Genomic DNA, 17,201 nt, shown 5'->3' with positions numbered 1-17,201 from the left:
TGAAGCTGTAGGTTAAAAATATCTCAATGTGTGAATATATATTCTTAACTATAGAACAGTTTCTTATAATTCCACTCTTCCTCTGTTCACACTTGAGGTTTTTCCTCGTAGGAAGTAGAATCTTTGATTTTTTTTTCCCATGGTCAGATTTTTGCAAAGAAATGACATCACTGTCAAAAAAAACAAATCAAACAAAAAACCACAGGCTCCTGAGGTAGGCCTGCCTTATTATTTTCTCCAGCAAAATATTCCCTTCACTTTTTTGACATTAACAAAGCTATGGGTGAGAAATACGTCTGCAATGATGGTTACCTTTCCATCATCATAATCATTTTTAAAATGTGCTAACTTATTTTCACTATATTATTTCACTATTCTGATTAATTTCACCCAGGTCCCTGGTTTTATTTAACACATTTGATCATACCATATCACTTTTTTAAGTTTGGTAGGCTAAAATGTAATGTAAAATATTGTGTGGGGAAGTATGACCTGACTAACGTTACTAACTGATCTTGCAAATGGTTTTAATATGTATTTGATGCATGGATGCATTTAATCTTGAAGCAATCTTTTTAAAGCAAAGTGCATTGATAAAATTCTGTGGATTTTATTTTTGTTACTAAATCTATTGCAACTTTAAGCAATTAATATACTCAATATGTTTTTAAGCGTGCAGATGATATCACTGGTTTGCTATCCGATACTACACTGCTGGTACACTTTTTTGGTAAGAAAGGAAAGGCTGAGCTTAACTTTGAAGATTTTTATAGGTGAGCCTTACTTTTAATACTTTTAATATGTACAAATCCTTTTGTATATGTCATATTAGAAATCATACATGCCAATAATATTGTCTGTTTCCTTAAATATTTTTAGAAGGTACTTTCTGATTTTTAAAAAAACTTCCATAGCCTAGAACCTGAGAAGAGTCACCAAAGGCCTATCTTGTCCAGCATCGTATTTTCAAAGTGACTAACCAGATGCCTATAGGGAGCATTTGTGATTCCCAGCAACTAAAAACAGCTTTTTGTTACCTTTATGGTGTTTTGCATAGCATTCTGTAGTACTTAGAAATACGTTAGTACCCCATTTAGAAGATCAAAATATGAAAATACAATGTATCTTATTTTCTGTAGTGAATATGAATCAGTTCTGCAGCCACTGGTAAATCCTGATTTTTTGGTTTATATCTATTTTGTATTTTTTGGTCTGAATGATCCAATAGTTCCATTGCATTAGAGCCTTTGTTTATGCACTGAATTCCATGTTGAGAATTATCTTTACTGGATCTCTATAGAGCTTTGCAATTGATCACAAAGTTTATACATAGATGACAGGTGAGAAGCCACCTTCACAGATAATCAGCCTCTGTCTGTAGCTAAACATGTACTTCTGTGCCTTTTAGAAATAATGTAACTTTCTAAACTTAAAAGGAACAGCATCTCTTTGCCTCTCTGACATTGAAATCTATGGTACAGTAGTGAGAACCTGTCCCCCACCCACCCACCCTCAGGTTTTGTTGGGCTCCGACTCCCATCAGCCCCAGCCAGTAAGACCATTTAGTCAGGAATTACATGAGTTGTAGTCTAGAGGGCCACAGGTTCCCCACCTCAATTGTAGAGAAATGTGTTTCTTCTACTTTCCCCATAATTACTCCAATGTGCTATAAGGTCTGATAGGGAAAATTCTTCTTGTAAAAGGGCTTCACTATTGGCTTTAGTTAACATGGACAGCTCTGTGAATGCTTCTTTGTTGTCCTCCATGTGAAGCTGTCGTGCCTGTTCACACAGCAGCTCCATGTGCACTTTCAGAGCTGTGGATTGGCTCTGATGAGTTTTGCATCGTGTTTATTTTCCTTGGCTTAAACCCTTTGTACATTTAGGTAGCTTAAAACACACTGAAACCAATGTGAGTTAAGCTGCAATCCTATATACTTACCTAATAGTAAGACCTTTTTAAAATAATGGGACTGCATTTTAAATAGACATGTATAGAGTGCAATACTAAACCATGTAACTTTGGTAGCTTGCAGCCCTAGGCATTAAAATATCTTTCTATTGTCATTGCATCACATTTTAGCCCCACAAAATTCACCTCTATATATTTCACAATATTTTTGTGTGTACTGAAAAGATCTGCCAATGATAAATTTCCTTTACCAGGTCAAACCAAGAAGTCCATCAGCTGTTACTGAAATTGCAAGTTTATTAATTTTGCATGAATTGGAATGTTTGAAATATTAGGGGGCGGGGTTCTACATATGGAGTTATAAGATTATTAAATCAATACCTCTTATAATTCAGGTTTATGGATAATCTCCAAACTGAAGTTCTTGAAATTGAATTTCTTTCATACTCTAATGGGATGACTACCATCAGTGAGGAAGACTTTGCTCATATACTTTTAAGATATACAAATGTGGAAAACACATCAAGTTATCTGGAAAACGTACGCTGCAGCATGCCAGAAGAGCAAGTAAGCTTTCAGCAAAGACCCAAACATCTGCACGCACACACATACACAAAATCATAGCCTGATTGAAAGCACAGTTACCTGAAAATGTCAATCACTTCCAGTTACATGTGCTGAAATGTGATACCTGCTGTTGAGCAGGTGGGATTTGTGGGAAGGAGGAGTGGGCTGGAATAGGTCAAATAGTTTTGGAGAATGAAAAATGAGAGAATATGGGCAGGTCCTGTTAACCACTTAGGTTCCATTCATTTTCTGTGAGTTTTTGGACATGGACATTCTGGGTTCATTTTGCATCTGAATGGTGCCTGGTCACATAGGCAGGAAGGAGTAATACTTTGCACAACACCTTTCACAGGCTTTTGATACTATCTCAGAATGGCTAATTATAACATAATTCTTCTTTATTCTATTTGTAGTCCAGTTGTTTGAGTGCCATTGCTCATGTAGACCATACATCAACAACTACACACAAGAGGGAGGTATTGGCATTCTCAAGGGAACCCTAAGGAGGAAACCCTTAAAACAGCCCAATGAGGATTAAGCATGCACAGTACCCAGGGAATGCTGACTGACTGAGAGGGAAAGAAACTGAAAACCAGATGGGAAGGAGAATGGAAATGAGTAACTGAAAGATAAATACAAAGCAAGATGCACAGAGATATAAAAATGGTAGGAAGACCCATTTCCTGCTTCATATAGATACAGATCCTCCAACTGTCCCTATTTCCCAGGAACAGTTCGGGATTTACAGAAGCTATCCTGGTTTCTGATTTGATCCCAGAATGTCCTATTTTTCCTTGGAACATCCCTATTTTCATTGGGGAAATGTTGGAGAGTATGCAGTTATGCAACCCCCAAGTCAATGAGATAAGAAACTATACAACCTTGAGAAATCACCTGAAGGCAGCCCAGTATAGGGAAGTTTTTAATCTTTAATTTTTTATTATATATAAAATGTTGGAAGCCATTCAGAATGACTGGGTCAACATCTCTATTTTCATTGGACTAATGTTTGAGGGTATGTAGATAAGTCCCCAAATGATGAAAGTTACAGCTTCTGATAGAATTCAGTGGAGAAATCAAAGATTTTACTGTAGTTGGGACTGGAGACCACCGTGTCCCAATATGAGAAAAAAGCACAAACACCCAATGAGAACTGATCATGGTAATAGGCAGAGAATGCTGGCTGACTGGGACAGAAAACCAGGGGGAATGGGATGGAGTGGCTGAACCATGAAAAGAAAAACAACATTTTTTGAAGTGCCCCACTCGTTTCTACCAATAGTAAACTATTGAGTGTGAATCTTTATGTAGCCAGAACAGCCCCATCTACAAAGTACAAAGGGGTGGTTGAAGCGGGTTACAGATGTACTAGGTTAGATTGCGGCAATGCAGTGTGCATTGTGTTGCCTTTGCTAGTGCAAAATTCAGTAGCCAGATAGCTGTAAAACAATTTTAGCATGGGGCTTCTCAGTAGTGACTCCCCATTTCTGGAATGCTCTCCCTAGGATATATACCTGGAGACATCATTGTTTGCTTTTAGGCACCAAGCTAAAACATTTCTGTTTAACCAGGACTTTGACTCTTACTTGGAAGGGTCACGAGTTAGAGCTTTGGCCTTTGTAGTGCTCACCTTTTAGTGGGATGGGTAGAATTCATCATAAATATTACTGAATGAGCGTGTTTAGGTTGTTGGTTTTTTTAACTTGCAAAAGATGGTGTTCAACATAATCTCTCCTAAATGACATATTATTTAATTGTGATAGAATGCCACAAAGTCCCATGTGCAGTTTTGCCATCTTTAGGGTATATGCTCTTTTAACACATTTAATCTAGTTCTTCAGTCTCCTTAACACAGGATCATTTGTAGAAGGCCAGTGTGGAGTGAGTGGTACTTAGAAGTGACTAAACAGAGGATTTCAAAGAACCTGTGCAGTTGCAAAAGCAAATAACCTTGCTAGCTAAACTGTTTGTTAGGAAACAAAGGTGTTGTCTGGAGTAAATTTAAGCAACAAAGAGACATAGTGGCAGCTAAATGCATCAGTGCAAACCAATAGGGTTGATGTTGCAGGGACTCTTTCAAGCATGGAGTGCTTTGGATATAATTCACTTTTATTTGTTTACAGAAAGATCAGGTTTAACTGTTTTAGATCTATTTGTAAACAGTTCAGCTTATTTTCAAATGATCACACTTTTCAACTCTTGACATTTTAGTTTGAGGGGCTTAAAAAAGAGCAAGTAAGCATCATTTAGCAGTTAGTGGTAGTTAAAAGGAAAAAACACCCAAAGTGCTTCGGTATCATGACACAGATAAGGCACTCAACAAATATACTTAAAGCACAGTATTAAAAAGAAACAATGAATGTGCTACAATAATAGTGGTATAAACAAGCATTAAAAATATAAATACTTGTTAAAGAATAAAATGGGTCATATACCCCCACCCCCACCTTAAAAAAAGACCAAATATTCAGTGTTAGGAAAATGGGAGAAAGAATTAGAGAGCAAAGAAACCTAACTGCATGTTTTGAATTCTGGACATATCTGTATCATATGCACAAAAATCAAAGTCATGGATTGCTTATCAAACTAAAATTCAACCATCAGTTGTCTACAGATCAAACTATGACTTGTTTCTCCAAAATTTGATTTAGTTTCCAGCTGCTCTTACCATGTCCCTTTGTAGCTTAGTGAGTTTCCGGGATGGAGTGGGCAAACAAACCATGGTTTTTATTTTATTTATTTCCATACAAACAAATTGTGTATACCACATGATAGTAACAAAACGTCTAAGTAGTTTGGTTAAGGAAGGATACTAGGTTCATACATAATGTCAAGCCATAGGCAAAATAAACCAGAGTGAGTAAGCCAACAATAAGAGATGGCTTCAGATCATGGCTTGTTGACAGTAAAACAGCACTCAACTCCCAACTTCCCACTTGACTAGAAAGCACACAAAGCACTTCCCAGCCGTGCAGGAAGCTCCCACAGCCAATTGCTCCCTCCTCCCATCACCACACCATGCCACAAGTGGTGCTCCCCAGTAAGTGGGGAACAGGTATTACCAATAAAGCTTCTGTCCATTTGGCCACATGGGAGAGGCCTGACTCCTCCTGAGAGAGGCATTCTTTCTCTGCTAGTACAATTTGGCTTGTGGCAGCAGGATTGCAACTTTGTGAGGGAAGGGGGCTATGAGAGGTATAGAACTGTCTCCATTGTATGCTGACTCCATTATCAGCTGCAAAACTGCTGCCAAACAATTAAAGAATGATGCTGATGCTGCTGGTGCTTCTATAGTACTAATATCAGTATTCCTTTATTCATAGGGCATTACATTTGATGAATTCAGATCATTTTTCCAGTTTTTGAATAATCTAGAAGACTTTGCAATTGCAATGCAGATGTATAATTTTGCAAACCGTTCCATAGGAAAAGGTAAAAATATTTAATGTCAATAGTTAATACTTTTTTAATATTAAAAGAAAAGAAATCTGTTTTGTTTAATATTTGTGTGAGCATCAAGTATTGTGCTTTTTCTGCCTGTTCGACCACTCCAAAATCCTTTAAATATGTATGTACTGCATGGCAGTTATCCATGTTTGAATCCTATGAGACATAAAATGCCTCTGTGTATCTAAGAGTTTTATTGTCATTTAATAAATATATGGAAGTGTGGTAGGGAAGACTCATCTATGAACCATTTATATACTTTTTTTTTTATAGGTATATGCTTGTAAAGCCACAGTAGCAGTAAAGCAGCAGCTCCACAGGAGTTAAGCTGCATGCTTCCACCTATGGTCAAACTGTATATTTGTGAATAAATTCAAATAATACAAGACACTATAAGCCTCCAGCAAACCACCTCAAATCACACGAATGAAAATATACATGTATATTAGATGTTTTCTGTACTCCACAGTTATCATTTCATTAGCAATTGCTTTTTTTCAAGAGATCAGCTGTGCAACTAAGCTATAATAAAGGGCCACTTAGAACACAGTACTCTTGACAACTATATATACCGGTATGTGATGGAGAATGAGTTTTTTTCAATAATAAGTAATGGTAATCACTGTGTTGCATGATGATTTTGGCTGGCTGCTAAATTTCCTTGTTTCCGTAGATGAATTCAAGCGTGCAGTATATGTAGCTACAGGTCTGAAGCTTTCAATGCATTTAGTGAGCACTGTCTTCAAGATCTTTGATGTAGACAAAGATGATCAGCTGAGCTACAAAGAATTTATTGGTATTATGAAAGACCGATTGCAACGAGGGTTCAAGGTAAGAACATGGATTATCTCTTAATCACGGAAACTTATGAATGAGATATAAGCAGTCCATAAACTATAAAATTTTTGCTGTTTCCAAAACTATTTGAAATATAGCCATTTTTATAGATATCTTTTCTCTTCAACTTGAAAGGGTTTCAAGAACTTCATCACATAGATGTGTATTTTATTATTATTTAAGGATGTGCCAAAATTCATAGTGTATGTTGCGATAAACAGTAACATTAGTCTGACTTTGAAATGAAACTCATGATTAATCTATGGTTATTATTGAAGTTAAAACTACCTCCATATATGTTTAGTTTACTAACCCTTAATTTACAGAACTGGGATTTGTTTGTTTTTTCTATAGCCAAGTCTACAGAAACATTCTGATCCAGCTTGCTGTTGATCAAGTAGGTCCCCAGTTAATCATCTAGAAGGTTCAGTCTCGTCATTATAATTTATAGACTGGGAAATAGATGTCTAAAAGCTTTTGATAGCCTGTAGTTTTAGAAGTTTAGAAGTTTAATCTGTACTCCTGACTGCCCCCTAGAGACAATAAATTAACTAAATAGTAGTCAGCAGAAATGAATTTTGTCACAATGTATTTTTAAGTAATTCTGTAAATACTGTTGTGTAATTATGCATTTAATTTCACATTTTAAATTAGGCTTAGTCTTCTATCAAAAAATACAGTAATCAGTTTGCATTTATTTATAAGCCTGAAATACATGTACAATATAAATATTTTAGGTTAATGATTATAAGTAGGAAGCAGCCGCTAGCTACTTGCTCAGCCCATAAATGATTGGGCTGGACTATTCAAACAGTTGAAAAAGCTCCCTTCTCTAATGAAAAAATGTCTTGAAGAGGGAATACCAGGTGGCAGAGGGCATGGAACACAGCAGCGCTTCGCCTCAGTGGCAGATATCATGATCCTCAGCCAACTGGAATGCCCTTCTCCAATGTATGGGTGTGTGTTTTCCCCATTAGGTCATAGGAACTGCCAGGGAAGCGTGGGGAACATATGAAGTGGGGTGCTAGCTATTTTGTGCTCTGCCAAGCTCAAAGGGCGACTCAAAATCAGGATTAAAGCAAGTGGGCTGAAATAGTCATACAACCCCAGTTTTGATTTCTTACATCATATCTGATCTATGAGGCCTTTAAAGAAGGAAGAATGAATTTATACACCTTCTCTAGTAGTTTGAACTGGGAAGCCAACTATGTGATACCTTGCCTTCAAAATGTGGTGACAAAATTTATTTCATTGCTTGTGCTCTGAATGTTGTTTTTTAAAAGTGCCACGGTAGTGTGGAGTTGCTGATTGTCCTTGTTATTAGTGTTGGGTTAAAATGTGTTGTTAGCCAATCTTCTTTTAGCATTCCCTATATACACTGTTCATAATTCTGAATATTATATCTCCTTTGCTAATGTATTAAGGGATTTTATAATTGTTTTCTAACCTGAACTTTACAAATATCTTCTCTGAGATCTGGTATGTTTAACTGCCACCCTGTGGACAGTGACTGTATTGCCAAAATTTGTAGTGATGTTTGTAATTTCACACAAGCTGTATGAAAGTAGAGTATGGGGGCTGTTTCCATAATATCTTATTTAAGATGTAGATTCAAGATCTTTGCTTAAAACATGCATTTTTTCTCTCCTTTACCAAGAACTTTAAGAAAAACACTCTCTATTGTAGCATCTTTGAAATTAATAGTTATGCCTATATTGTGGTATCATACATAGTTGTATCACAGGTGCATGAATATTTTAGCCCAAAATTATTTTTGCTGAGTTTTCTACACTATGACTAACAAGTACAATTCCTTTATTATTTTCATGCCATCTTCTCCTAATGCTCACCTTTGGCTGCCTTCACATGATGCTTGCACACGCACACTTCTTTGTCTTCTTCTCAGGGCTACAAAACCCTACAAAAATACACCACTTTCAAATCCTGTGTGAAGAAGGAACTCAATAGCAGATAAACTATGGTATGTCTATGATGCACTGTGTTTCTAAAACTGTTGGTTAAAGATTTATCACTGTACTTAGCTGACCGTTTATTTGACAACTGAAAATCAAAATAATTGATCAGAAAGTGAACTCTATATAATTTTGTTCAGTTCATTCAGGATCAAAATTTCAATTTCTTCTCCATTCTCTGCAGTGAACTTGTGCATAAACTTGTTTGTTCTAGGAAAATCTATGTCCAAGTCATTTGGCTTGAGTCTGGAGGCTCATGACCCAGGACTCCCGTATTACCTATTTTGTTAGCATATATCAGGAGTTGCCAATCTTTCTGGGTCTATGGGCACATTTGAAAATTGGAGAAATTGTTGTGGGCACCATACCAAACAGGCACTGCAACCTATGCTGTTGGCTAACACAAACTCCTTCTGTCAGCACAATTTTCAGCATGCGAGGGGGGGAGGTGCCAACAAAGGCCTCTACAGGAGTATGTGTGCCCACGGGCACCACATTGATGACCTCTGGCATATATGGAGCCGTGTTAAGCTCCAAGACAGTGTTTCCCACAACAACACAATGAGACCTATACTTCATATACACGTGTCATATATCTGATAGTAAAAAATGTTTAAGCAACCATTAGATATTTCACCGTCATTCTGCCCCGTTCCCCCATTTAGAAAACATTTCATTTTTCTATAAAGGGAGTTGCTCCAGCTCCTTTATCATTTTCCAGGAAAGAGCAATTTAAAATGATTAGGGGTCTGGAGCATCTGCCCTGTGAAGAACCAGGGACATTATTGATGAAGAGTCGGACATGACTAAACTACTAAACAACAACAACAAAAATGTATGGTATGGAGAAAATCAATAGAATTTTTTCTCCTCCCATAATACAAGAACACTGGCTCATCCAATTATGCTGAATGGTTGGAGATATCAGGCAGACCAAAAAGAAGTACTTCTGCACATAGTACATAGTTAAAGTATGCCATTCACTGCCACCAAATTGGACATCTTTAAAAGGTAATCAACTCATTCATAGAGAATAAGGCTGCCAGTGGCTTCATGATATCTGTATATTCTAGTGGCAGTATGTCTCTAAATACCAGTTGCTGAGGAGCACAAAGGAGAGAGCTTTTGTTCTCATGTCTTGCTTATGAGCTTCCTGTGGACTTCCTCTGGTTGTCCAGTGTGGCTGGACTGCTAGAATAGATAGAGGTTAGTCTGAACCAGCAGGATTCTTGTGTTCTGTTGTTGCTCCTTATGCACAAAAGAGATGTGATGTTTTATTCTGGAAATGTTTAAGTGTTCATCATACACTTCAAATTAGATGGAAATTTTAGTATTTTGATTTTCCCAGAAGAATATGTATGTTGTTAATTAATATAACCTTCATGTCCAGTATGCAAAAGGATTTAATGGGTTGCCATCCTGAACACCATAATGCTTCTGAGATTGCCCTTCATTTTATTTATGGGAGATGCATAATTGTTGTGTGGGGTCACAGATTGCTATATTCATGCTTGTTCACAAATTCTGTAAAATAGAATTCACACAAGAAGTATAGTTTTCTTTGCCTTGGCTAAATGCAATGGAACCAGGAAATGGAGGATATGTGCAATTAAAATGCTGCCTTCTCACAAGTCACACAGCAGATTCAGCACTCTTCTCTTGCAAGCTATTTGCTTATGAATGATTTTTATTTCCCATGGTCAAGTGGCTAGCTTCAAGCCTGCATTTTTCAATGGTTAGAGATTTAGAGTTTTTGCTCAAGAATCTGGCTCGAACCTACATTAATTCTACAAGAGTTAAGAATTTTATTTTCTGCTTTAAAAAAATTAAGGTATCAGGATTTTTTAAAAATCCTATTTTTATAAAACAGATTATATTTTGAATAGGGTTAAACAAACCCTAGGGTTAAGATATTGTCCTTTACCTTAGCTGTTAACAGAGGCACTGCCAGGTTTTCTTAGTTTTGTTTTAGTGTTGCATGGTAAGGGACATAGCCAAAACACCTAGCTCTTGTAAGCTATTTAGAGTTTATTGTTTTGTTTTGTATTTTATATACAGACCTCCTTTAACGTAGCTGTAATTATGTTTGTTTTCATTAACAGAAAAAAACGAAATATGGGTTGAAGGACTACTATGTTTGTGTGATGACTGTAACAAGCAAACACATTAGGCAGCGTTGGAAGCAATTTCGGAATAGAGATATGCTGTGATGGATGACAAGACACTTCAACTTTTGTTCACCGCTGATGGTTTTTCTTTTTCTTTTTGGGCATGCCTTGCAAACTGAATGCAGAAATCATGAAGTTGGTATTTAAGCCAAACATCTTCCAGCTGTAGCTATGTCTTATCATTTTGGACTGTGATCCCTAAAGTGCCCTGCTGTATAATTTTCATTCACTGCATTAGGTGTGAGTGTCTGTGGAGTGAGAGTCATCCTCTGAATATTTCTTCTTACAGGGATTCAAGTGAATCTTCGTAAGGATTTTATTTAACTATTAGATATTATTTTCTAATTAGTCATCTGCAGAGAAGACTTAGACATGTACTGAGAAATAAATCAACGGGACTTACTCCCAGGTAAGTGTGCACAGCATTGCAGTCTTAAAATAGGTTATATTTACAGATCACTTACAACCAAACCCAAGAGAACAATATTATGATTTAGTATTATCTGGTTTTATCTTTGTGAGTTGCTTTGGATCCATGCTAATGGGGAGAAAGTGTACAAATCATTTCTTTTTAAAAAAGTATGCATGGGGCAACCATTCCTGATCTTGTGGAGCCCTTTCAAAGAAATTAAAATCCTGCTGATCAGCTGTTTAGCATGAAAGAACACGATCTAGTCCTAAAAACAGCTGAGTTATTTCTGCAACAGCTCCAGATGCAGAGCCCCAAGTGTTGGATCAGTAATAGAAACTGCATGTTTCTGTTCCTGCTCCTTCTCCAGGTGGGACAAATACATCTAGTGCCCTGAGTTGGAGGAGATTGTTCCACTTTAAATATAATAACAAAATGTGAATTGTTTTAGTAATGTATTTTTTTAAAAAACATCTGTTGTATTTATTTTGTTTTCATATGCCATTCCATTTTCTTAAAATGTTCGTTAGGCTGTTAAATGTGCCTATAATTATGGCTATGGAGGAAAAAAATGTTTTCATATGATTTTATAATAGGAACATGTGGAAAGCAAATAGGAAATGTAAAATGAGATTTATTCCGAAGCAGAAGAAAATTTTGTAGCTCAAAGCTATAAAGCTGCATTTAGACCACTCTCTCTGAAACATTATGCTAAACAAGCTCTTATAGTATAGATTAATGTGAAAGTTAAAATAGTTTAAACATGGAAACATTATGGCACAGTGGTACACAAGCCACTTAAATTGGAGTATTTCAGTTTTAATCCTGGTGTTTCTCATTACATTCTGTTGGACTAAATCAAATTTCAACTAGTTCAAGGATAGTAGTTTTATTGTTTTATGCTTTACTCAATAGGTTAATCAGAATGTGCTGACTTCAGATTATATAATTATGGATAGCACTGCAAAAGGAAATGTGTTTCCTAGCCTACTTATTCTGTGCTATCTTAATACACAATCCTTGGATCCTGACAACAGAACATAATTCCGCTTGCAAAATGGGGGTTCCTTGGCTCTTCCTCATTATAGACCCATTTCCCTACAGAAGCAGCTCCTGATAGTCAGAGACCCTCTGGAACCTCAGGGGGCTGCTACTGGAAAGAGGAATCCTTGGAAATCAGGAACATCTCCTTGCATGAGCAAAAGCAACTTCTGCTTGCACTTGGGTACCCTTGGTTCCAAGCCCAAGTGTTTTCTTTGCACTTTCTTTAGTTAGCTGAAAATAGTCATGTAGTGCATGACTTAGTAGACAGATACATTGTCTTCTGGAGTTAACTAGCATGCAACACTAAAACAGACCTTAAATTTTGTGCTAGTTTGCTTCCGGTTTTGGTAGTTGCAAAATAAATGGAATGCCTGCATTAATGTTTAGTCATGGCCTGTCACAGAATCTTATAATGATAAAGTGCCATGATTTTATATTGATATGTCAATTAAAAGGTCACTAAGTAAGAAATCATGTGAAAACTGCAAGCAGTAAGCTGCAGCTTTCAAGACTGTTTTTTAAAATAAATGTTCTATAGTAGTAGGGGTATTTTTAGGAGATAATGAATGGATACAGTGCAATTTTCTTATCATATGTGCTCTGCTGACTAGTTCACAGACTCACTTGGCAGAACCTCTACACATGATAGAAGACTAGGCGTCATTTCTTCACTTATGTGATGTTAGGTGCAGATACACAGTTCAGAGGCTTGTGCACAATAATCATATAGCCCGCTGCCCGGTTTTGAGGGATTGCTGGATCACAAATGATTTTATATACCTAGCAAGGTGGGGCAAAAGGAGAGGTGTATTTACACCATTGTGCATAGAGAATCCTGGGCAAGATAAATGTAGGACCCAGCCCTAATTTTCTAACGTTACATGGTGGTACTTTGGCTTCATTAAGGTCAATGGGAGTAAGTTAAGAATTTCAGTAAAATAGATATTTCACTCATGAACTTTGTATCCAGTTAATTTAAATCAATGGGAATATAGAATACATAAATGTGTGCTGGATCACACCCATGATTTGAAACAGTTTAGTGCTGCATTTACAAAAAGTATGAATTAAACAGAAGACAGAAAAACAGAGTCAACACAGACAGATTTAAGGAGCAATTTGCAGAAAGAACATGGAAAAAGAATATTTAATGAAGTTTGGAAACTAAACAAATGTATGCTTTCCACATCCAAGGCCATAGTATAGAAATTCTGGCTTTTCTCTTTCCAAAATGTATAATTTTACATCACTGTTACAGGGATTAAACTACATGCAAGATTAATGCATTAAATGCTTCTACTAGAATCCTTCCTTTCTCTGTCTCTCCCTTTAAAATGTGTACAAGCCAGACTACTGTGGAGTTTTTTTCCATTACAGCCTAACCTCAATAAATATTCTAAACAAGTGCACAAATTTTGTAGTTCCAGCAGAGTTACTTATTTTGTTCTGTTTCCTTGTATCAGTCCTGCCAAAGTTGTATGTCTCCTAAGATGCTGTTTTCACCAGTCCCCCTCCTGTGGGCTTGAATGCATCAGTGGGATTGGGTAAAGATGCCTTTGGACATTGCTTTTTCCGTGGTTGAAATAGGTGTGCCAGGCCAAATTTTTGTGTTTGCCTTCTGAAACTAGTCCCAAAATCTCTCTGTTTGCATAAAATGCATTGTGATCCTAATGTGATAGTCATCCCCCTGAAGCTGCTCTAGCTTACCTTTGAACAAGATGCATCTTCTGTGTCCCCATCTTTACCAGCACAGTATATTGTACAAGAATCCTAGTCTTACTACATTCCTTAAAAAGCTTACCAAATTCTAGTAATAAAGTAGTTCCTGTATATATTTTTTATTAATGGTGACTCATCACTTGTTGAACTGTGTATTAGAGTCAGTATGAGTTAGAAATAATTTTACTGGGTAATAAAAAAATAGGCAGGGAACTATATACACATATCCCGTAAAAGAGGCAAGTAAATACCAGTTTCCTATTTTTCAACATTCTGTTGACATTAATCCCCTCATTTGATTTGGCTGTTCTTTAACATATAAGGCACTTATCTGCCACCATTCAACATTCAAAACTCACATACTTCAGATTTCATTGGCAGATAAAATAACCCATTCAAATATAATTTGCAGCAGTAACACAAGGACAAAATGATAGATCATTATTTTTTTTAAAAAAGTCTCCTATTTTTCTCTTTTAAGTCTATTTTCTAAGCTTCTTTTTTATGGTAGGCAACTACAATATCAATGTATATATAGTATAGAGCTGTATTTAAATATAACACACACCCATATCCATTTATATGGTAGTAACCTGCTGCTACAGAGAAGGATAAATGTCTGTAATACTATGCAACCACAGCATAGAACTGTCATTTCCACATATAATTATATAGCTTGATTTTGACCTCAGCTGTCACGAATGCAAGGCCAGAGTAAGTGCCAGAGTGAAAGGTCCCTCATGGGAGTGACCCAAACGCTCACCTTTCCCAGGTGGCCTCAAGGCCACTGCAGAAGTGGCCACAGCTGCAGCAGGAGAGATGGTAGCCTCCATCTGGCCAAAGGTGACTGAGCTGAGCAGCGCTTCCCCAGATCCAGGGGCCACAATCCAGACACCAGCCTCCTGCCCTTCCCCACCATGAGATGCCTGGATTTCAGGCACTGAGGAACCAGGATCAGCCGCAACCTCATTGGCAAGCAGCTGGGTCTCTCCATGGAGGATGATCTCAGACTCATGGAGCTGCAGGAACTGCAGCATAGGCAGTAGTGTTTGCAAGTCAGCAGCTTGTGGGCAGCTGGGGAGTGGTTGGTGCAAGGCTGGAGGTGGTTGGGCATCATGTATTTGGATGTCCCCAAAAAAGGGATGTCCTGGACAGTTGATGGATATGTGCCATGGACCCGCTGGGTGCGTTACACGGACTCCCTGGAGTCCACAGAGCACCAATTGGGAGCCACTAGTATAGACTATCACTGGATGGATGGCTGCTTTGAGTCAGTGTTGCACTGCCTGCTTACTCGGCTGGGCTTTGCTTGCTTCCTTTTTTCCAGGAAGAAATAGCAATGAGGTGCACTGCTAGGGAGTTCTGCATTTAAAGGAGACAGAGCTGAGCAGCTGCACTAGTAAGTAAACATTTGGCATATATACTCATCTGCAAGATTTTTCTTGTATGCCAAGGAACTGACCATTAGGCAGAGAAATTGCTTGGCATGAAGAACTGACAGATTATGAGCCCATTCCTGCTCTGCTAAGACACTCACCGCGACGCCAAAAAGCACATTAGGAATTCACGTGGTACAGTCTTCCCTGGACTATACAACTTCAGAATAAGGGGGGAGGGGGCAGCGTGCACATTAAAGTGAGCACTCATCAGGGAGAAGTGTTCCTGCTTTTCCTTATCCTTCCTAGTGCACACAGGGAGATGGATATATGTGGGGTTGCTCATAGCTGAAATAGTTTGGACCCAGTCCATTTATTTTCACAACAATTATTTGAATCACTTTTCTAAAATCAGGAGCCAAATGCTAGGAAAGCAGTTACTGTGTGTGCCTCTATGAATCATGACTTACGACGAATGATTAAATCATAAAGTTTTAGGACCAACAAAAATAATCCTGCAGAGTAATAAAAACTGGGTAGCACAAACACACCCACAACAACTATTATCTTCTTTTAAAACAGCAATTTGTATAAACAGTAATGAGAAGCATTTTTTGTTTTGAGTTTTTTCTCATTGTTTTAAGTGTAAAACACAAGGCTGTATTACTTAGAATGGTGTCCCTTCTTTGTACAGATTTAGTGCATAGATTGGAGTGTCAAGAGGGCCTTTTTGAATGCGTTATTACAGGCAACACTGTGGTACAATGGAGCAGCGCATCTGGCTGTTAACCAGAGTTGGTGATGAGCCCACCCAAGGATGGCTGTGGGTAGGATTCCTGCATTGCAGTAGGTTGGACTAGAATACTAGATGACCCTCAGGACCGCTTCCAACTCTATGATTCTATGGCTTAAGCAAAACATAGGAGGGTAGATGGACTTTGGGGTATGTGTATCATTTTCATGGTTAATAGGCCAAAGAACACCTCTCTGACTTGTCTGAGAGGTCGACAGGAAATCTATTATCACATATTTTTATGTATTTTGTTCCAATACAGTGGTACCTCAGGTTACATACGCTTCAGGTTACAGACTCCGCTAACCCAGAAATATTTCTTCAGGTTAAGAACTTTGCTTCAGGATGAGAACAGAAATCGTGCTCTGGCGGCGCGGCGGCAGCAGGAGGACCCATTAGCTATAGTGGTGCTTCGGGTTAAGAACAGTTTCAGGTTAAGAACAGACCTCCGGAACGAATTAAGTACTTAACCTGAGGTACCACTGTATATGTAATCCCAAAAATTTACATTGCAGCCATGGCGACCCGTACAATGGCTTTATGTATATAATAAATTAGTAGCCTCAGGACTATAATTGTTCATATGTTCCTATGTATTGAATAAATACAGCTGTTCACCTCCTTGCTTTATTTGTGGAAGAGACTGAAGAAATAACTTTTTTAATACTTGAAAGCACTGCACTTCATTTCCTTAATATTGTTGTCATGTCTGTGAGAATTACAGCTCTTCTGCTGCCATGTTAACAGAAATGTCAGTTTCCAACCTGTATGGCCCATTAAACACAGGGGCGGAGAACCAGTGGCCCTCCAAATGTTGCTGAACAACAATTCCCATCATCCCTGACCAATGACTATCCTGGCTGGGGCTGATGGGAATTGGAGTCCTAATATCTGGAGGGCCATAGAGTTCCGCATGGGTGAGACCAGGGTGCCAACTTGAATAAAATATGGGGGGGG

At 37.8% G+C, this 17,201-nt stretch overlaps 1 protein-coding gene across 4 annotated transcripts in view; it reads left to right on the top strand.

The window, feature by feature from the left end:
• Positions 1-13,769, top strand: part of MICU3 (mitochondrial calcium uptake family member 3) — a 43,629-nt gene extending 29,860 nt beyond the window's left edge. For all 4 annotated transcript variants that reach the window (XM_083755796.1, XM_083755795.1, XM_083755794.1 and 1 more), the window contains 6 exons: positions 673-773; positions 2,307-2,478; positions 5,802-5,910; positions 6,599-6,756; positions 8,669-8,743; positions 10,838-13,769. In XM_083755796.1, coding sequence (XP_083611922.1) covers positions 673-773; positions 2,307-2,478; positions 5,802-5,910; positions 6,599-6,756; positions 8,669-8,737 — 609 coding nt within the window. In that variant the 3' untranslated portion in view covers positions 8,738-8,743; positions 10,838-13,769. The remainder of the gene's footprint in view (positions 1-672; positions 774-2,306; positions 2,479-5,801; positions 5,911-6,598; positions 6,757-8,668; positions 8,744-10,837) is intronic.
• Positions 13,770-17,201: the final 3,432 nt, after the last annotated feature.

This window comes from Podarcis gaigeae (assembly GCF_964106915.1).
Source record: "Podarcis gaigeae genome assembly, chromosome: 9".
NCBI lineage: Eukaryota > Metazoa > Chordata > Lepidosauria > Squamata > Lacertidae > Podarcis > Podarcis gaigeae.
This window is presented reverse-complemented; position numbering and strand designations above follow the sequence as displayed.